This window comes from Cupressus sempervirens, chromosome 9, assembly GCF_028749045.1.
Source record: "Cupressus sempervirens isolate cs-2001-9-10 chromosome 9, ASM2874904v1, whole genome shotgun sequence".
Classification (NCBI taxonomy): domain Eukaryota; kingdom Viridiplantae; phylum Streptophyta; class Pinopsida; order Cupressales; family Cupressaceae; genus Cupressus; species Cupressus sempervirens.
Window position 1 is genome coordinate 583491576 of NC_143126.1, and position 23281 is coordinate 583514856.

General features: G+C 35.9%; 1 protein-coding gene across 2 annotated transcripts; it reads right to left on the reverse strand.

Moving 5' to 3' along the window:
* Positions 1-1418: 1418 nt before the first annotated feature.
* Positions 1419-4888, reverse strand: LOC149540023 (growth-regulating factor 5-like). Of its 2 annotated transcripts, XM_089801207.1 has the most exons (5): positions 4365-4888; positions 3761-3997; positions 3204-3558; positions 2367-3085; positions 1419-2014 (listed from the first exon to the last, which is right to left on the reverse strand). In XM_089801207.1, exons 1-5 carry the CDS (start codon positions 4660-4662, stop codon positions 1971-1973), a joined length of 1653 nt encoding a protein of 550 aa, XP_089657333.1. In that variant the 5' UTR covers positions 4663-4888; the 3' UTR covers positions 1419-1970. The 2 variants fall into 2 exon arrangements, with proteins under 2 accessions (XP_089657333.1, XP_089657332.1); XM_089801206.1 differs by lacking the exon at positions 1419-2014 and having other exon boundaries at positions 2069-3085; positions 4365-4779.
* Between the last annotated feature and the right edge of the window lie 18393 nt (positions 4889-23281).

Sequence of the window (23281 nt, forward strand, 5' to 3'; positions counted from 1 at the left end):
GTCATTTGATTGACTTTATGTTTTCACTATGTTACTAGATATTGTATAATAAAGAATGATTTGTGGTATGTTTTTAAAGTTGTTATTTTAAACAGCCATAGTATCTACTTAATGCTAGCATAACAAGTGCAATGATGCTAAGTGACTGCATAACAAATTTGATGGCAAATAAATCAATTATTAAATTGTCATTTGATTGACTTGGTGTTTTCAATATGTTACTAGATATTGTATGAATAAAGAATGAGTTGTATGTTTCTAAAGCTAAGTGATTGCATGACATATTTGATAACAAATGAATCGATTATATTGTATGAATAAAGAATGAGTTGTGGTATGTTTCTAAACCTAAGAATGAGTTGTGGTATGTTTCTAAACCTAAGTGATTGCATAACATATTTGATAACAAATGAATCGATTATTAAATTGTCATTTGATTGACTTGATGTTTTCAATATGTTACTAGGTACTGTATGAATAATGAATGAGTTGCGATATGTTCCTAAAGTTGTTATTCTAAAGGACGATTGTATTATGTATCATGATATTACATAGGTGCTCCAAAACTTTTGATATGAAAATGAAATTGGGTAACTGCTAAAATAATTGTTAGTGATTTGAATGTTATTTGAATGAAAAATGTTTGAAAACATAATTAAAAATTAAAATTAAGTAATTTGAATGTTATTTAAATAAAAAATCTTCAAAAACGTAATTAAAAATTAAAAAATAGTCGTCGACTAATTGTTGCACATAAGTATACAACTACTATCACATTACTCTTATCGAGTAAGAGGAAATCGTTGTCTTATAGACCTAAATTTGTTAAACCATAAAAATGAATACCCAATCTTGTTTTCTTGAACAGCTGTTCTGAGTATATGATTTGAACGAATAAAATTGACTCACAGGCTCTAATCCTTAAAAGTTGATTTCAAAGTTATCCAACTTAAGCTACCCGTCTGTCCGAGCTCAAACTCCTCATCTGTCAGTAATAAAACTACCCATCATTTGTTTCATTAATTTACCACACCAGACACCGTGGTAGCCAGCTCTTTCTATAGATTTTCATCATCCTCCGATCCACACGAGTTATTCAGCTTTAAAATGGAACTGCCACCCCTCCGACCCAAAGAAGAAGAAGAAGAAGAAAAATGGATCACATTCGCAAATGGCACTGTCCGTGAAAATTGTTCATATTTTATACAGACATTTCAACATGGCTAGTTGATAGAATAAAGAATAAAGACAAATGCTGCCTGTAAAAACAATAACTATTCTCGAATGAGATTTATAAGTGGAATGCACAAACAGATGCTTAAATTTCTACAAAACGACTTTCAGAAAATAACAATCAAGTCGTGCCCAAAATGGATTGATCCTAATATGCAAGCAAAACTGATATCTTGATCCAGATATTACAAAAAAGAAATGGTTTTGTTTGAGAATTGGGTATCGGCAGCACTGCAGCGATTTACAGATTTAGAGATGGTGAACATTTGAAGTAGCCACGAGTAAAGCCAAAAACAATAGCTAAAAGACAATTGGCAAGACCCAGTTACAGTGCAAAATGGGGAATCTATCATGTCTTTCTAAAATTAGGTTTTGTTCTTTTATTTATGGAGTGTTTCTGTGCTGAGTTTTGTCTCGTTCTTCGACATTGAATTCAATATAATAAAAACTTGATAATTGCATTTAAAATAGCAAGGGCTCATGGATATATTGGATGAGGAGGATAACATCCGAGACGAAGATTCAAGCTTTTCTTCGATTTAATACACAGAAGGAGTAAGACATATATATGATTCACTCTGCTGAAACAAAGCATGAGAGCATTGAGCTGAAAAAACCCTTTCATCAACAGCCCAAAAGCCTGAGAGAAATAAAGAGCTTAGCTTGGCTTGTGATGAAGTGAACTCCACCGGTGGGCTCTCCAAGAGAAGTTAGAATGAATGAAGAATGAGCATTGATCAACTGGAAGAGGAATCCATGATTCTCCCAGCACCTCCCCTTTCTGCAACACAATGAATACAGTCACTCCCACTGGATATCTCAACTCAACTGCAAATTTCTAACATTAACAACAGATTTGCACATTATGGTACGAAAAGTATGATCCTTCCAACACAATGTAGTATATAAAACAATGTCTAGATGTAGTTTTCCCCCAACAGTATATATATTACTGAGTCTCTAAACCATGAGAATGAGGAAACCGTGGAGGTGAGGTCATTGTAAAGTCCTAGCTGTGATCTTCTATGGAGGGAGAAGGGCTTATGAGGAAGCAATTTGGCTTGATGAATCTGTTTTGGAAGTTGTTGTGCTGTTGGTGTCTGAAACACAACCAAATGTTTTCTGTAGAACACCTGTTGGTGATGATGCAATGCAGCTTCCATGGCTTTGTTTAAGCTCCTCACGTTTGATGCTGTTGTTCTTGTTGTTGCTATTGTTGTTGTTGTCTTCCTCCATGAGATTGAGCCCCGTCTTGTTCCCTCCTGACTGAAGAACCTCTGCCAAAGGACCCAACATCCCCATTGGATTGTTCTCCCATGCAATGGGTATCCAACTATGAGGCCGGCCATCATGCCTTTCAGCTTCTTCCACCTCCATATTCATGTTCATATTCATCCCCACACCGAGACCCATTTCAATGGAATCCATTTGAATAGGATCCTCCTCGTTTCCATCCCCGGACATTGTCAGTTTGAGAGGGGAAAGTGATAACTTGCCCCGAGGAGACCAGCTGTTTGTGGCACTGGGAATCGATATGGAGAGCTGGGTGGTAGAGGAGTTGTTATTCTGTTTTGATCTCGAAGTTTCCTCGGTATCTGATCTCGGCCAATCATCCAAGAAATGCCGCAACGGCCGTTCCTCCCGCCCACTCCCACCCAAAAATGAATGCTGGTGCTGCTTTGAATCGAAATTCTCAGCCTTGTTTCTTTCACCCAGAACCCCAAATTGCTGACCCATTAGGCTTTTCAGCTGTGGAGAAGACCCATGATTGTATTTGGCCGCCACCCCCATCCGCCATTCATGGCTGCTCGAAACCTTCATATCATCCTCCCCTTTGTTTCCATTCAAGTACCTGTAAAAACCATTGCATTCCATTCCACAATTAACATTACAAAAAAGGGGTTTGGGGTTTGCAAAATTGGATTACGATGGGTGCTGATAAATTTTTTTGTGCTAATGGCCAAGTTTACCTGATATCTTTGGTTTCATTTAGTGGGGCAGATGGCCCACAATGGCCACCACCAGCATATTGCACTGAAAAGTGCTGAAATTGGTTCCCATCACTGGTGAAGGACAAGTCTTTTCTACCATGGTGAAGATGAAGATTACTACTAGTAGCATTGGCAGTACTAGTGGCGGTTGGGCCTTCCACAGGCTTTCTTGAACCGCGATGTCGGCCCCTGTGCATATGCCGTTCACAGTATTTCTGATCGGGAACCACGTCTCTGGAGCACCGCCATTTTTTCCCATCAGTTCTCCGACATCTGCCTGGCTCAGGATCCACATTTCCGCCATAGCCCATCTGAAAAGGGCTCCAAGCACTCACTGCAAACGACAATTATGCCCTCATTTTCTGAGGTTACAACACAAAAAAGGCCTTAACTACTAATTGAATCGTCTAAAACATAAACTGAAACGTAAATCTTACCAAGGGGTACACTCAGTTAAGTGTTCCCTTAGTTTTAGTTTATGTTTCAGCCAATACCCTTACCAATTGGGTATGGAAAAATTTGAGGTTTGAACTTACGTGTTGTGTGAGGAAGACGATGATAGGGCGATGATCCTGCAAAGGAGGGCAGGCTTTTTCGAAAGGAGATGAGCAGATCTGATGGGACTGTAATCCCTGCAGTCATGTACTTGAAAATCAAGGCCTGCTGTTCCAGTTCCCGCCATTGTGATGGGCTGAATGGAGAACGTACTGCTGCTGCCATTCCCATCTCTCTTCCCACTGGTGGAAAACTCAAAGGCAAAGGCAATGGCATCCCTGCAAAACAACAACAATCACACAAACAACCACAACAACATCAACAAACAAGCCAACCAACCAGCCTCGTGAAACCGACATGTAGTCGGTAGAGTGACCCATAGTACTCATATTTGCCATGCAAGAATATTAAATTCGTTGTTGTGTTGCATGTGAAGGGGCAGTAAATTTGGGGGCGGTGTTCTTGTGATCAGCCACCACCACGGCACAAAATCACTGTACCTGATAATACCACCTGAACTTCTCAAATCATTCATCTCAATCAGATGTTTCATATGAATCAAATGATTCAGCTCAGGCACAAACCCAAAGGATGGTGAGAGAAGAAACCCGAAACATGAAATGGAATTCAATTGAGCCCAATTACCTGAAGGTTTGTAGTGGTGAAGGTGGAATGGAACAGAGTCGCCTCTGCAAAAACTGCCGCTGCTTTCATGACTGAATATGATCGCCTCAGAAGGAGTTGAATTTGAATTTTCTGACACAAGACAACTGCTGCTGCTGCTGCTCTGCCCACTGTTACGCATCAGATGATCAGTATCAGTGGCAGTGGCAGAGGAAGCAACAGAGCCCATTTCCATTTTTGACTCAGGGCAGTTGAATGCGTCAGTCCGAGGCATCTTCCATGTCCCCCCACCGCCCATCTTCCATGAAAACTTCTCCATACAAATACAACCCTAGCATAAAACACAATACAATACAAATACAATACAAGACCTTTACGCAAGATTCTCAAATACCCAATTCTCAGCACAATGCTCCATCTCTCAGAGAAGCCCCAAAACAGGACGAGACGCCATTTTTATGCAAGAATTTCCTCAACATGTAGTTTCTCCTCGTCCCATCAATGTCAAAACCCTAAGACGACACAGCACCTGCGTGAATGTAAGTGATTCGGTGGCAACCCAAAACTCCTTTTTGTGCTGATCCATACTCATACTCATCCAGAGCATACCCATACTTCCAAAACAGCAATGCCCATGATCATCTAGCAAACCTGGACTTTCAATTCAATTCAACTCAACTCAAATCCGTACCATTTTCATGACTGGATTCCCACATACATGAACGAATGGATGAATATGAAAGGTATCATGTCTCTACACCTCAGACAATTGCGGGGAAGGGGAAAGTATGGAGTATAAATGCATGGATGATTCAGGCGGCGATGGAAGAGACGTGTTGAATAGAGAGTTCACCACGTGAGAAGGGGCAGGCCCACCCGTACAGCCAAAATCTAGCCACATCCAAAACTCGCCCTTTTCACAGCCTCCGAGGGGAGTCGGGAAGGAAGTTTGTAAGTGCGTTCCTCCTTCCCTCACATCCATCCATTATTCCTACACTCCTATTCATTCATTGCACCAGGCACGCACCTCTAGGCTCCCCCCACAATTATTACTTTGTTTTTTGGTTTGTAGAGAGCTTGAAAGCGATGAGAGCCCCTTGGACCAGAGGTTTTTCGGTGTTGTCCTAAACTAGAGGCGCAGTACCCACTGCTTCCCAAAAAGTGCCCTTTCACATGGTGAAAAGTATATAAATAGAGCGGAAAGCTTTTACCTTGCAGGCCTATAAATCACCTAACTAGTTGGTCAGTAGTGAGGTGGTCCTCACTGGTCCTCACTAGCATGATAATCCCTATCATCATAATGGTAAGGAGAGAGAGGGGAGGTGGTTAGGGATTAGCACAAATAATCAGAGTTGTTTAGGCTAATTTTGGGTATTTAGAATTTTTAAATTGTATTTTGGATTTTGTCAAAAACTTATGAGTGAAGAACTTAAAGCTAAGGTTTCTAACTTTTGGTATTCGCGGATCTTTTATAAGGATAGTGTAAAGTGGTCAAAAGTTCTATTTCAAAACATTTGTCTAATACCTGTTATGACCACAACTAAAGAACACGACTACTTGTGGTTAAATATCCTAGTATTGTCAAGGAAACGACATAGTAGCCGCCCAAGCTAACTTTGGCCCCTACAGTTCTTAATCCGTAAATTGAAATTTGTTGATTTATTCAGTGAACTCTATGGGTGAGTGAAGAGCTTAAAGCTAATCTTTCAGTTTTCCCGCATTTACGGAGCTCTTTGTAGAACTTGTAGAGTGCAAGGTGATCTAAAAGTGTCATATTAAAACGTTCACCCGATACCCACTGCTAAGACCCCCAATAGCCACTATAGTACTTTTTGCACAAATTGACCAATCAGTAACCAAGAAAACTAAAAAATGATCAACTATTAGTACATGTGTGATCTGTTATTAGTACATGTGTGATCATTTTTTGGAGCTTTTTATGGCGATAATTGGGGGGGAAGGTAGCGGTAATGAGGTTTGGATGTGGTGGCAATGCGTACATGGCAGCAAGTGGCTCATTTCCCCTATATGAAATATCTCAATAGTGGTGCACAAATTGGTCAATCACCAATCAAACAAGCTAAAACAATATCAACTACTAGGGGAAACGGCCCAGTAGCCTCCCAAGCTAACTTCATGCACCTATGGTTCCTACTCCGTATGTTAAAATTTGCCAACTTTTTATGTGAACTTATGTAGGTGAGTGAAGAGCTTAAAGCTAACCTTTTGGCTTTCTTGCATTCACGAAGCTCTTTGTAAAACTCATAGAGTACGAGGTCTAAAAGCGTCATTTTAAAATTTTCTTCCATAACCCATTATATTCACCCCCTAATAGCCACTCACAAATGGACCAATCAACAACCAAAAAAACTAAAAAATGATTAACTATTAGTACATGTGTGATGGATTAGTAGTACATGTGCGATCATTTTTTGGAGCTTTTTATGAGCAGTAATTGGACTTTCTGATGTGGCAGTCATTCATGCATGGGTGGAAACTAACTTGTTTCCCCTACTACATATGTAATCGACTATTTGTACATGGCTTATTATTTTTTAGGCTCTTTTAAGAACGGTAATTGCAGGGCATTTATGACAACACTAACACGGTTATTAGACCCCCTTAGGTTATTGAGTCTCTTCTCTTATAACACATTTCTACAATCCATAGTAAATAACTTAGAATGTTTTCGAATGCAAGAATTCAAGGATACAAAAGATTCTGCGGATTCCACAAAATTGAAGAAATTTCAATAATCACGCATTCCATGCATTTTTTTTTGGCAAGTAATTAGTTCATTTGTGCATCGCTATTAAGGCAAACAACTCGATAGCCGCCCAAGCTAACTTGACACACCTACATTTCCTAATCTGTATGTCAAAATTTATTTATTTATTCGGTAAACCTCTATAGGTGAGTGAAGAGCTTAAAGCTAACCTTTTGGCTTTCCCTCATTTTTGGAGCTCTTTGTAGAACTCGTAGAGTGCGAGATGGTAAAAAAAGTGTCATTTAAAACATTATCTCAAAACCCACTACTAAGACCCCCCAACAGTCACTCACCCAAAAAATAGTACTTTTTGCACAAATGGACCAATCAACAACCAAGAAAACTAAAAAATGATCAACTACTAGTACATGTGTGATCATTTATTAGTACATGTGCCATCGCTTATTAGTACATGTGCAATCATTTTTGGGGGCTTTTATGAGTGGGTAATTGGGGTGGAAAGGTAGCGGTGGAATTGGTGGTAATACAAATATGGGCGACAATTGGCTCATTTCCCCTAGCAATTGTTTACAATTTTGAGTGAACAATTAATGATGTCAAATGACACTTTTGAAACATCCACTTTTTTACGACTCTTGGAAGAAGTCTTGTTAATAATGCTCAGAAGTGCCAACTTGCATACAAACACAACAAAGAAAGTGTCAGAACCCAATTAGAGTGTGTGAGTATTGTTGTTCTTCCCCTTGCTTAGTAGTTCAATGCTAAGCAAATTTGTAAGAGCATTGATAATTTGCACATTTGTGCATGGCAAATCTAAGTGAACAATTATGGGTGCATCTTTGAGTAGGTATGCGACATCATTTTGAAAAAATAACTAACTCTTTGATCTTTTGATGTTTGACAATGCATTCAAAAAATTTCCACATTATTCCATTTAGAAAATATCAACTGACATACATCAAAATCCAACATTTAATTTATACTCTACAACATGCAAATTCTCTTCCCCTATATTCATAATTGTGAGACAAGAAGAAGCCAATAGCTTAGCAACTCAATGCTCGTGGTTTTCAATTCCTCAGTATCCTCTTTACTTGCCTTAACAAGCCGGTAAATAGTAAATATGCTTTGGACAGACATGTTAAATTGAGTTGTACGTACGAAAGACCACCTCGGAGAAAGAGCCTCCTCCGGTGGGTCCCGCATCTGACCATTGCCGGGGATTTAAACTGGCGTCGGCCGAAAGTTCTATAAAACTTTTTAACTCCATAATAATTGGAGAAGTTAAAAAATTACACGCAAACAATTGGAAAGCCGAAAATGAAGATGGGATTTAAATGACTTTACCTTTCACTATGAGTAAAAACAATTAATGTATCATAATATTATTTAAATGTACGAGGATAAAATCATATTAAAAGGAGCACGTAGAAGATTCTACATGAGAGAATAAGGAATATAATGTAGAAGTAACGAAATTTATGAGCAATCTAGCATCCATCTATAAATAAATAAAAGTACATTTATAAGAATTTTGGATCTGTATATTTTTAAAAGAGTATTACCTAGTATAGTTAATTTTGTTTAATTTAAGTTTTCAAATAGTATATTGGGTTGGATAAATATCATGTTTAAAATTAATGAGTTTGAAAAATATCCTTGGTATGGTAGGGACACTTAATTTTGTTTATATTAAGTTTTAAATGGTATATTCGATGAATTTTTTTTTTTTTAAATATTAGATTTTTATAGTATATATGAATGTTAAGATAGTTTTTGAATTTGATTGGACTATATGGTTGTTATCATTTTTTTATGCAATTTAATTTTTGATGGTAGTAGTAAAGATGGATATTGTTGAATTTGTTATTGATTAAAGGGTCAAAAAGTAGTCATTTCAAAATGTCATATAATACTTATTTTCTATTGTCTCATTCCTAGTCCACTTTGACAATTAAAAAATGTGCACAATTGATCTAATATGTATGCACAAGTGTCCTCATCAATTGTGCAAACGAAAATAAAAAGAGTGGAGTAACTTGCTTCATGGAATGGATTCCAAAATGAGTGTTTGACATGCAAAATTTTGTAAATTTGGTACCAATATAGTTGCACAATTGATCTAATTACCGTTTTTTTCTTAGAAAAAAGGGTTGTTATTAGTCCACTAGATATTTTTTACCAGCTTTTAATTAAAGAAATCCAATGAATGATAATTAGAATATAGACTGATTCTCCTACCCAAGTAAAGAAGAATACAATTGTTTTTTTCAATTATGATTCTTTATGTTTTTTGTCTTAAAATATCTCTTTATTGAACAAACTTTTAATTATTAAAAAAAATATATACATTATTTCAATGACCAAATTTTTGTGTTTATTGTCTTTAATGAATTCTTGTTAATATGTAGTTTTAAAAAAATAAAAAGAAGAATAATATTTGAATTTGTTAGATAATATCAAGCAAAAATGGTAGTTGTTATATCTTTGTTGGAAGTGGACATATCCTAAATTGTGGAAGTACAAAAATTAGTGTGGGAAAAGTTAGATCATGGGACAATGAATTACCAAGATTAAAAAAATCATAAAATAGCTCTAAGAAAAAGGACAATCAAAATTTTATGGATTATATTTAGGGTATTTTTTTCATGATGGTAAGTCTTAAAAGACAATGTAAGTGAATTTGATGTTATCATTTGACATGGGAATGTTGTTTGAAAATTGTTTTAGATTGTCTTATTACAAAAAAAAATTGTTGGACATCCTAACTAAAATACAACAAAAATGTGTCTTTTCTACATATCAAACAACCTAGAATTGACTCTACATAAGAGAATGTTCCACATGCAATATCATTGAGGCTAATCATAGAACGACATATACAAAATATCTATGTCTACCATATTTTTTAAATATGTAGATGATAAATATTTTAACTTATTGGGTAAAAGCATGAACTTGTGTCACTCTTTTATAAGTAAAAGGCTAGCAAAAGTATAACTATTCAACTTCAATGATATAAAACTGGTATTATTATTTAGAGTTTGAAAATGAAGTAAACTAATAGAATGTGTATAAATGGACAAAGTTTAGGACTATTTTTTTTAATGATTATTTGAAATTAGAATTGATATATTTTCCTAATTTTTAAGGATAATTTTTTAGTTGCTAAAAAACATTGAAAATGAGGGCTCTAGTTCCCACCAAAAAAACTATTTGGAAATAAACATTTTCCCCTTTGATCTTGGATTATGTTATAGATGACATATATAGCTAGTTCAATCAAAAATAAAAATTGACTTTTGACCTATATTTTCTCTTTTATTATGATTCAAATTTTAACTAACCTGAAATTGATAGTTTTCATCTCCTACCACATTTTTCAAAATAAATCTATTCTAACCAAAACAAAAATTATGCATTTTGGAAGAGGACTTTGTCCTCTAGAATGTCATATGATTTTTAAATTTTTTTAATAATATTTACTTTTTTTTCTTTCTCAAAATCAACATCTTCTCGAATGTTAAAATACTTACTTATGGTATTTTTTAATTACAATATACTATATCTAAGTAAAACACTATGAACTCTATATGACAATATTCTCAACTTTGATCTCTATAAAATGGTGCTTATAAGTTACTAAAAAAATCAGAAAGAGTAAGAGTTATTGAAATGTTAGTTTTCTGAGGGGTAAAAAAAAAAACCTTTAGTAATTGGACACAAACTACTATAAACATGCATTTAATAGACATTTCCAATTGGAAGAGTGTGAGAACATATCTAACTTAGCTAGAATGAATTTATTTAGATCAAATGTTAAAAATAAAATTGATTTTTAGATAGAAATACTAGAATTCAGTCATTCTGAAAAGTAAGCTTGAAAGGTGACACAACTATGTACTTTTACCTTATTATAGTAATTTCCTAATCTCGAGAGTTCAAGTCATATGAATTTGTTTAGTACTAATGATCAAGGGATCTCTGATCCACTAAAGTTATTTGTGATTAAAAAAATGTAGAAATATGGTCAAGCTCTATAATAAGAGAAATGTCATTTGAAAATAGAAAGATAGTTGGGTGAGTGCAGCGAGATGGTGTACAAAAAGGGGGTATAAGTGGACACTTTTTTTCTAAAATCAGGTAAACCTAAACTTGGACGAGACATTTGAGGGTCATCCACTAAAAATGACAAGATGTATAAAACATATAAATTGTAGTAGTCTGAATCTACTTTCTAAACTACTAGAGTTTTTACGAAATGGATAAGATTAGGTGGGTCAAACCTTGGGCACACAAAAAATAGTTCCTGATTTTTTTAGAAAACATAACATAGTTGTTTTTGTATGCGCAAAAGATCAAGTTATATTTAGTATCTTGTATATCCCTTTGGTAGAATGATAGTTAAGAGTCATATCTAGAATTTGTGTATTTTTTTGTAATTTTATGATGAGTATTCTTTTAATTATGAATTGTTGAACTAACTACATCCTAAAAAATTTGTACATGTTCATGTGTTGAGCATAACTTGCATCAAAATAATCGAAAATGAATTATTATTTTTAGTGTATAAAATCAAGTGTAGAATAGTAATATATAATTTATTTTGAATTTAGTTAAGTATATAAAAATTTATTTTAAAAATGGTAGACATATGTCTATGAGGAATGTCAAGGCATTGGAAAAAGTAATTAAACTTTGCAATGTTAATGTTGTCTAAAAAAAGAAAAATTTATATGGTTAGAAAGCTAAGAAGACATGTAAGATTATGGTGGTGATTTTAGAGATACACAATTCACCATTAGAGAACCTGATGAAGGCAAAGATGAGAATTCATCTTAGAAGATGAAAAAATGTCTAAAGGAAAAAAATGGAGGGAAAACGGTCTCCCAAGCCTTTGGTGATGCGGAGCAATCACATACTTGAGTATAAAACAAAAAGTATCGAACCAAAAACATAGGGAACCTGATGCGGAGCAATCACATACTTGAGTATAAAACACAAAGTACCGAACCAAATCCTTATACTTTTGGATTCGTTTTAATACAATTTAACCAATTCAATCTTCTTAGAGGTGACGTGAAAACTTTGTTTAAAAAAAAAACTTAATAGATGACCCATTACAATAATATGAATTCTAAGGGTAAGGTGGTGCCCTTGCACCATTTGGGTCATTTTCCTAGGCTATAACCAAGTCATAACCCGATCGGGTTATGAAAATAAAAAATGTATTCAAAACCCGATCAAGTTCTACAAAACCTAATCGAGTTTTGTATTACTACTTCACAAGGTCATATTGAGAGATATATATATATATATATATCAGGTTATGTATTCTAATAAAAAAAGTGTCTATCATATCCTTGTCTCCATCCCATCCTTTCTTTACATCACTCCCCCTCTCTCATTTTCACTCTTTATCCTATCCTTGTCTCTCTTTCTCCTATACCCTTCTCTCTCTCACTCTTTATATCGTATCCCTTAATCTCTCTCTCCTATCCCCCCTCCCTCTTTCTCCTATCCCCTTCTCTCTCACACTCTTTCTATCTTTTCCCAAAACCTCTCTTTCTCTCTCTCATCTCCTTCTCTCTCACATCCCCTTCTCTCTCTCACTCTTTCTATCATATCCTCTAATTCTTCTATCTATCTCATCCTCTCTCTCATCCCCTTTTCTCTCTCACTCTTTCTATCATATCCTCTAATTTTTCTATCCATCCCATCCTCTCTCTCTCCCTCCCTCTCCCTCTCTCACCCCCTTCTCTATCTCACTCTTTCTATCATATCCTCTAATTCTTCTATCCATCCCATCCTCTCTCTCTCTCTCTCTCTCTCTCTCTCTCTCATCCCCTTCTCTCACAATATTTCTATCATATCCTCTAATTCTTCTATCCATCCCATCCTCTCTCTCTCATTCTCTTTGTCATACCCCCCCTCTCTTTCTGCTATCCTCTTCTCTCCCTCTCTCTCATTCTCTCTATCTCTCTCACTCTTTCTATCATATCACCTAATCTCTCTCTCTCTCTCTCTCTCTCTCTCTCTCTCTCTCTCTCTCTCTCTCTCTCTCTCTCTCTCTCTCACACACACACACACACACACACACACACATTCTCTCTTTGTCCTATCCCCCCTCTCTTTCTGTTATCCCCTTATCTCCCCCCCTCTCTCTCTCTCTCTCTCTCTCTCTCTCTCTCTCTCATATCCCCTCTCTCTCTGTTTCTCCTATCCCCTAACCTCTCTCTCTCCCTCTCTCTCTCACTCTCATGTCCCCTCTCTCTTTCTCCTATCCCCTAACCCTTCTCTCTCTATCATCCCCTTCTCTCTCTCACTCTTTCTATCATATCCCCTAATTGTTCTATCCATCCCATCCTCTCTTTCTCTCTCTCTCTCATTCTCTCTTTGTCCTATCCTCCCTCTCTCTCTCCATCTCATCCTCTCTCTCTCTCATTCTCTTTGTCTTATCCCCCCTCTCTTTCTTTTATCTCTTTCTCTCCCTCTCTCTTATTCTCTCCATCTCTCTCACTCTTTCTATCATATCCCCTAATCTCTCTCTCTCTCTCTCTCTCTCTCTCTCTCTCTCTCTCTCTCTCTCTCTCTCTCTCTCCATCCCATCCTCTCTCTCTCATTCTCTCTTTGTCCTAACCCCCCTCTCTTTCTGTTATCCCCTTCTCTCTCTCTCTCTCTCTCTCTCTCTCTCTCTCTCTCTCTCTCTCTCTCTCTCTCTCTCTCTCTCTCTCTCTCTCTCTCTCTCCATCTCTCTTAGTCACTCTCCCTCTTCATATCCCCTTCTATCTCTTTATCTACCTTTGTGGAGTAGTAAATCATAACTCAATCAGGTTATACAAAAACTGATCAGGTTATTTGTCCAGTGCAATCAGAACTCAATAACCCGATTGTGTTATTGAAAACTATAAATAAAACAACATGTCAATGGTTATTATGTTGTTCCAGTGCAGTTTGGACTAGATTCTACTATTATTTACATGTATTTGTATACCAAGTATGCAAGTTTATGTTTCTTTATGCTTGGAAATGCTAAATTTGATATTTTTCATGTGCCAACATCTTATTTTATGTTAGTATCTTATGATTGAGCATAAAATAATCATATTAGTGTCTTATTTCTTATTTGATTCAAGTTATTATTTGTAGGGTAATATGCATCTACAATAATGGGAAAGAACAATAGAGGAACAATTGAAAAATGAGAGGCAGCAAAGGCAAAAATAAGGGTGCATATGAGGAGATTATGTGAAGGTACGTCATCAAATGCCTCCAATGTAAGTGAAGAAAATCTACCTATTGATATTGATGTTGAAAACACACCTAATTTGACAAACAAAAATGTTCAACATACCCCAATTGACATGATTATGACAAATACACTTACATCACTTGGTGCCCCTAATGCAACATCTCAAGTTGAAATGATGAATGCACATGATGTAAGTAATGAAAATATAGAGCATGCTCATACATCAACATCTCCTAAAATAATTCATAGAAAACCAAAGTTTCTAATTGACATTGATGAAAATATTTTGAAGCCAATGCCTAATAAAATGTTAGAAAGAAATTATAGGAGAATTGTTCAAAAGATTTGGAATAACTATTTTGAAAATTTAAATCAAAGTGGAAGATGCCAACTTGTTGTTGAAATGGTTAAAAATCTGAAATTTAGAGAGAGAATGAGAATTTTGGGGTTAAGAACATACGAAAATAGTAGTGAAAGAACTACTGTTAGAAATTTCTTTGATGCATACAAATCCATTGGTTCAAAATCATGTACTAAAGATGCTAGTACAATTCGACAGGTCCTCACATCAACCATAATGGGAAAGGAAATGACAAAAACTCGTATGGTAAGCAAAACAATTAAATCATTAAGGATAAGTAGAACAATATTATTCAAAGCCTTAGTGAGGCGAGAGAAAATTGCAAATTCTAATGAGACTTCTTTGTGGTCATTCCAAGGTAGACTCCCACATAACGATAAAGTTATTGTTGATGCACAAAGAACATTAATTTAGAAAACTTTTGGCATGACAACACGAGGGCTTCACCAAACCAAAAAGATGTTGTCAAAAGATGAATTGGAAAAAAAAACCATTAGCCACATGTAAAACATTTTTTGGATACGACTCAAACACAATTTTATAAAATGTTTCTTCAAATATTTCCTCAAATTAAAATCAGCTAAAGGTTTTTTGAGATGACAAAACCATTCTACGTGAAGATAAATCATACACACACTACATGTTGTTGTAGGGTTCATGTTGAGTTTTCTATGCATTATGATGTTTATCGTTATATATGTTGTACTTTGCACACTAACGAAATATTATGGGAATGTGATCTACAGTTACCTCCTATGTCATCGAGAGAATTTATTGCAAGTGTACTATGCAAACAAGATGATGGGTGCATTTATTATAAGACCATGTGTTTGAAAGGTTTTTGCCCTCAATGTGGTGGTTTGCAAAAGTTGCACGGATGCCTACATCTAGATAACACACATGAAATTGGTAAGACACTAGTTTCTCTTGCAAAGTACAAATTAGTTATATATGATGTTAAAGATGGAAAATAATTAAAGAGGTGTGAGTTAGTGAAAACTGATGTATGTGTAGTTGATTTTATGAAATTATTTCAAGAGAAAATAGTTTATGACTAAATAGGTCATACACATAGAGCTAGATGGTTAGATGAGCAATTCAAGTTGTGTAAGGACACTTTTCCCTTGGGTACAATTGTGTCAGTTGTTGACTTCACTGAAAAATATACACTAAAACCTCAAAATTAAGTGCAACCAATGTATTACAACTCTATACAAGTGCCAATTTTTGTACACATAGCATTTATTCATGTATATGATAGCACAAACCATGATAGAAAAATATTAAGAGAGTATCACTTCTATATTGCTGATGATCGAACTCATCCATCAGAGTTTGTGCAAGGATGTTTTAGAGTTTTCTATGACAATTTGAGGGAAAGAGATGAAAGATACAATCAACACATTATATGGTCAGACAATTGCACCACACAATTCAAGAATGCAAGGATGCTCTATTGGTTGAGTAGGATGCATGTGACAAGTGGAGTGCAACACATTTGGAATTTCATTGGGATATGACATGGAAAGGGAGAGCATGATGGTGCTAGAGCATGTGTGAAAAGAGCCCTTAGTAGAGAGGAATTAAAGTATGAAGGTGGTGCAATATTAGAAAATGCTGAAACAATTGTCCAATGGTGTAATTTTACAATGGGACTAGGTAATACAGGTAAGTCTATGGTTTCTAGATATTTTTGGTTGATATGTGAACCTAAAATTGAAAATTTGCAAGATTGTTGTACACTTACAGGATCAAGTGAGATGCATTCATTTCGAAGCTCAAATGCAATGTCACTAGCTATTCATACTAGAAAGCTTGCATGCTTTTGCTCTTCATGTATGCATTATTTATGGGATGAATGTGAATCAAAAGAGTGGTTTGACTAATGGCCTTGTAGACCTTTGCATCCAATTGATTCATATCAACTTCCTACATCATGATAACTCAACCAAGTTGAAGCATCAATAGATTTTGAGCATGTATCTGACCTAGTTGAACCAGGTACTAAGTTATCAATTTAATACTTGGTTAAAATATATTACTTTGAATTTTTCCATTAACTTATCCTTCTATATAATGAAGGTCATGTATATATAGTTATTACATATGAGAATAATGATGAAGGAACAAATTAATTTCTATGTATTGAGCCCAAAACACTAAGCGAAAAAATTATAGATTTGGATACCCATTTGGCTTCTCTACAACATATGAAAAACTTGGATTAGGTTGTTTTGGACCATGTCCTTTTTGTCACATTATGTCACCCCTTTTTAGGCTTAAATTAGCCCTCTGATTGGCACAAGGCATGATGATGACATCATCATGAGGTCAATAAGGTCCAGAAGAGTTAGGGTTAGATTTTTACCATAGATAAGTTTTGTGGTTAAGTTTGAGGTAGAGTCAATTTGTAACTTTTTGCAAAAATTGCACAAGTAACTTTTTGAGCAACTTTGCAACTTTTGAGCAATTTTGTTGTTGACATCTTTTGGTCAAATGGGTCCATCTAGGACTATTCTAGGACCCTAGTTAAGATTCCTAGGAATATTTAGTAACCTAATACCTCAGTTGCTCATCTCTAACAATTTTTAACCTATTCAACAACTTTTCGCTTATTGGGCAACTTTTGACCAACTTAGGACCTAATCAACAATGTTGGCTTTTCCTAGAAATCCACGGCTGCTCTGTTAGCTTGGGTTTGTTGGGTTTTGTCTAGGACCAACCTTGTTTCAGCCACAACGTCCCTCTGATGGTATCAACCACATTGAATGAAAGCATCCCTAAGGGTCTTTAAGCACCATCGGGCTACAATCTTTGGTCAGGCATTTCTCTGAGCTCGTGCAAGGTATTGATGAACTCTCAGGTGCTACAAGATCCTGTTATCTAGGCCCACAATAACCTATCTTAGTTGTTAGAGATTTGAATTTGTTTGGATTTGGCACCTATATCTCACCTATTGCCAAAAGTTGTAATGTTACTTAGTTAAAATGAGCAAGGTTGTGTATATTTCAAATTGTTGGTCCTTGGATTGAATTCTTTGATCTGTTAGCTCAGGTCAGTTGGGTTTAGGCTAGGAACAACCTCATTTTAGCCACAACATCCCTTCAACGATATCGACCACACTGAACGGAAGTGTCCCTAAGGGTCTCTAAGCACCATCGGGCTGCAATATTTAATCTGGTATTTCTCTGAGCTTGTGCTAGGTATTGATAAATTGTCAGGTGCTATAGGATCATGTTATCTAGGCTCACAACAGCCTATCTCAATTTTTAGAGATTTGACTTTGTTTGGATTTGGCACCCATATCTCACTTATTGCCAAAAGTTGCAATGTTGCTCATTTAAAATGAGCAAGGTTGTGTATATTTCAAACCGTTGGTCCTAGGATCAAATTGTCTACTCCATTAGCTCCAGTTGGTTAGGTTAAGGCTAGGACCAACCTCATTTTAGCCACAACGTCCCTCCAACGATATCGACCACGCTGAATGGAAGTGTCCCTCAGGGGTAAAAGCACCATCGGGCTACGATATTTGATCGGGCATTTCTATGAGCTCATGCAAGGTATTAATAAGCTATCAAGTGTTATAAGATTGCATTATCTAGGCCCACAACAACCTATCTCAATTTTTAGAGATTCGACTTTGTTTGGATTTGGCACCTGTATCTCACCTATCACTAAAAGTTGTAATGTTCCTTAGTAAAAATGAGCAAGGCTATGTATATTTCAAACCATTGGTCCTAGGATCAAATCATCTTCTCTTTTAGCTCCAATTGGTCGAGTTTGGGCTAGGACCAACCTCATTTTAGCCACAACGTCCATCCGACGATATCGACCCCACTTAACGGAAGCATCCCTAAGGGTCTCTAAGCACCATTGAGTTGTGATCTTTGATTGGGCATTTCTATGAGCTCATGCAAGGTATTGACAAATTTTCAGGTGTTACAGGATCATGTTATCTAGGTCCACAACAACCTATCTCAGTTTTTAGAGTTTGACTTTGTTTGGGTTTTGCACTTGTATCTTGCATATTGCCAAAAGTTGCAATGTTGCTCAATTAAAATGAGCAAGGTTGTGTATATTTCAAACTATTGGTCCTAGGATCAAATTGTTTACTCTGTTAGCTCTAGTTGGTTGGGTTTAGGCTAGGACCAAGCTCGTTTTAGCCACAACATCCCTCCAATGACATCGACCACACTGAATAGAAGTGTCCCTAAGGGTCTCTAAGCACCATCGGGCTATGATCTTTGATCAAGCATTTCGCTTAGCTTGTGCAAGGTATTGATGAACTTTTAGGTGGTATAGGATTGCATTATCTAGGTGCACAACAACCTATCTCAATTTTTAAAGATTTGACTTGTTGGACTAACCGCCAATGTTCCCCTTCAAGATTCATAACATGGCTTAACCACCTCCTTTTTTCTATAAGTCTAGTGGTTATATTAGAAATTAACAAGTCAATGTTTTGGTGCAACGACAACTTTAGCTTGTAACAAGTGGTATCAGAGCTTGGTCATAGGTTCGAATCTCCTTGGGTAACGCTGAGGGGGGATTGTTGGACTAACTGCAATTGTTCCCCTTCAAGATTTGTGACATGGCTTAACCACCTTCTGTGTTCTATAAGTCTAGTGGTTGTATCGGGCATTAACAGGTCAATCTTTTGGTGCAACAAGAACTCTAGCTTGTAACATGACTTTGTTTGGATTTGGCACCTGTATCTCACCTATTGCCAAAAGTTGCAATGTTGCTCAGTTAAAATGAGCAAGGTTGTGTATATTTCAAACCGTTGGTCCTAGGATCAAATTTTCTACTCTGTTAGCTCCGGTTAGTCAGGTTTAGGCTAGGACCAACCTTGTTTTAGCCACAATGTCCCTCTGACGATATTGACCACACTGAACAAAAGCGTCCCTAAGGATCTCTAAACACCATCCAACTACGATCTTTGATCAAGCATTTCTCTAATCTCGTGCAAGGTATTGATGAACTATCAAGTGATAAATTATCTAGGCCCACAATAACCTATCTAAGTTTTTAGAGAATTGACTTTGTTTGGATTTGGCACCTGTATCTCGTCTATTGCCAAAGGTTGCAATGTTGCTCAATTAAAATAAGCAAGGTTGTGTATATTTCAAACCATTGGTCCTAGGATCGAATCATTTTCTTTGTTAGCTCTAATTGGTTGGGTTTAGGCTAGGACCAACCTCATTTTAGCCACAATGTCCCTCTGACGGTATCGACTACATTGACATCCCTAAGGGTCTCTAAGCACCATCATGCTATGATCTTTGATTGAGCATTTCTCTGAGCTCGTGAAAGGTATTGATGAACTATCAAGTGCTACAAGATCATGTTTATCTAGGGGCCCACAACAACTTATCTCAATTTTTAGAGATTTGACTTTGTTTGGATTTGGCACATGTATCATGCCTATTGCCAAAAGTTACAATGTTTCTTAGTTAAAATGAGTAAGGTTGTGTATATTTAAATCCATTGGTCTTAGGATCGAATCGTCTGCTCTATTAGCTCTGGTTAGTCAAGTTTAGGCTAGGACTAACCTCATTTCGACTACAACGTTCGTATGATGGTATTGACCACACTGAATGAAATCATCCCTAAGGGTCTTTAAGCACCATCGGGTTGCGATCTTTGATCGGGCATTTCTTTGAGCTCGTGCAAGGTATTGACAAACTATCAAGTGCTATAGGATCATGTTATCTAAGCCCACAACAACCTATATCAATTTTTAGAGATTCAACTTTGTTTGGATTTGGCACCCATATATCGCCTATTGCCAAAAGTTGCAATGTTGCTCAGATAAAATGAGCAAGGTTGTGTATATTTCAAACCATTGGTCCTAGGATCGAATCATCTACTCTATTAGCTCTGGTTGGTCGAGTTTAGGCTAGGACCAACCTCATTTCAGCTACAACATCCATCCTATAGTATCCACCACACTGAATGGAAGTGTCCCTAAGGGTCTCTATGCACTATTGAGCTACGATCTTTGACACAAATACAAAAATCATGACATATTTTTACTTTTCATGTCTTATTACATCAAAATAAGTGACATGTGATTACATGTTATAATGAATTTGATAAACATGTTACATTTTCTATATTAAATAATGAACATTCATGTGTTTGATTAATTGCAAGAAAGTAAGGTGAAATACAAGTTTGTATGCACACATTGAACAAGTTGGATGGAAATCCAGGTTTAATTTATATCAAAATGAACAATATATTATGTTATATCAATCATATAGTTACAAAAAGATGTTACATCTCATCAATACAATACAAAAGTCGAATACCTGACAAATGTCGAATACCTAACAAATGTCGAATGTGTACAATAGAAATGTCGAATGTCCACAATACAAATATTGAATATATACAATACAAAAGTTGAATACCCGACAAATGTTGAATGCATACAATATAAATGTTGAATATTCACAATACAAATCTTGAATATATACAATACAAAAGTTAAATTTATGTCAATGTCATGTGCTGACCACAACTTCATATGTATATCACTTACAATATCTATGACTGTGCATAATCATCAAAATTGAGCCTCTTTGGCACAATTGTGGCTCGCTAAGTGTCCGGAGAAGAAAAATTAAAATACACCATCAAATATCTTATCTATAAGTAATATGAAAATAATTAGAAATTGGATTCTAAATTATGGATAGTTGAGTTGTTCATTACCTCATCCCTTTGTCCCACAGTTGGACTGAATGATAGCGGTAATGGGCTCCTTCATCGGTGGGTGGAACTCCTCACAAAATGATGAGGTAGAGTGACTATGGGAGACACAACTACCGATGAATCAATGCTCATGGAAGACGCAACCTGTATGATAAGTGATAAAATATTAGCATTATAGAGTGGCATTAGGGATTACAAATAGAGTTTAAAAAAAAAAAATGAAAAACGTATTGCAGCCTAAGCTAGATCTCTAGTGCTAGCAGGAGTTACAAGCATTGATGAATCAATGCTACTATGAGGCACAACCTATATGGTAAGAATTAAAATTTTAGAATTGTAGAGTAGGTGTTATGGATTTCTATTACATACACAAGCAATCCAAATTGAGATCACAAAAGGGCTTCAACTAAGACTCTACATACATACCTCTAGCCTCAATTGTGTTTAACCTTGTCTTTGATGCTTGGGCTCCTAACAAAATGAAATGGGAAAGGATTTGTATGAAGTCTCAAAGACTTTTATAACAAGTAAAAGATATATAACATGTGTTAATAAGAAAAATTGTTGATAATTATTATAAAACTAAAAAAAAAACATGTACTCATTTGTAAATGCAACTATTTAATATTTACATAGAATAAATGCATACTATGACCTAAAATTTATGAGAAGGAAAATATGAAATTTTACCTCTTCCATTGCCTCAACATCGACAGTCTTGAGAGCATTCATCAACTCTACAAAACTAAATTGTTTCTACATATATTCAACAAACAAGTCAACATGTATTCATCAATATTGAGTACATGTATATACATTCATTCTTATTAAATTTCAAAATATAAACTTGACTTGTATTTAATACCATTTTTTGTTCTAGTGCTCTTGCTGATTTCTTTCCCTTTCCTCTAGACGTTGAACTATGTGGAGTACCCTAAAGAAGAAATAAATATAAAATAAGAGGAATCAATAAGACACATCATGCGTTCAACTCAAACCATAAACTTGATAGGTCTGCAAGCTATGATACCGCATAGCTCTCAAGGCCAAAGTTAATGGCAGAAAGTGTGGCATCATCAAGTTGAGAAATTTCATCCCCCGACAAGCCCTATAAAATAGTAAACAGTATTATTATAAATAGAAGGATAATGTTGTAAATGGAAAGAAGGCACAATAACAACAAGAAGATCATCTGAGGGCAAGAAGACAAAAGGACTTGAAGGACGATATTGAAAGGATAGTACAAGGCCTATAAATTGAAAACAAAGAGATTGAGAAGGAAAAGAGAGATGTGAATAAACTTTTGGCACCTTGTCAAGAAATAAAAGTGGAGATTCATGATCTCCACACTCCTTCAAGACACCTTATGTGATATGGAGGTGCTTCATGCTTATGGGTATATGGAGGATGAACTCACATGAGGTTGATTAGATGGAGTTCGAGTATGCTAGGAGCAAGATATGTGGATGGGAATTGGATGGATTTGATGAATTTGGGAGGATTTCAATGATGGTAGGGGATGGAAAGGTATTATTGTAATTTTAAGAATACCAATTAAGAAACAATATTTTAAATCCAATGTATTATTGTACTTTTAAGAATATTTGAAAAACTTTACCTCAATTGTTCTTGCTCCTAGCCTCACACCTCTGGCAGAATGAGTACTATGTGGTGTTCTCATACCGCTTGTTGCACCCTACATTGCATATTGTTTAAACATATCAATCTAAAGTTCTCTATAATTAATTAAAAAAAAATTACTTTTACGATATTTCTAGGTGATTAAATAATGTCATGTCAAAACTAATGAGATTCATTAGATGGGGGTTGGGTAATGCTAGGAGCAAGAGATGTGGATGGGAATTGGATGGGTTTGA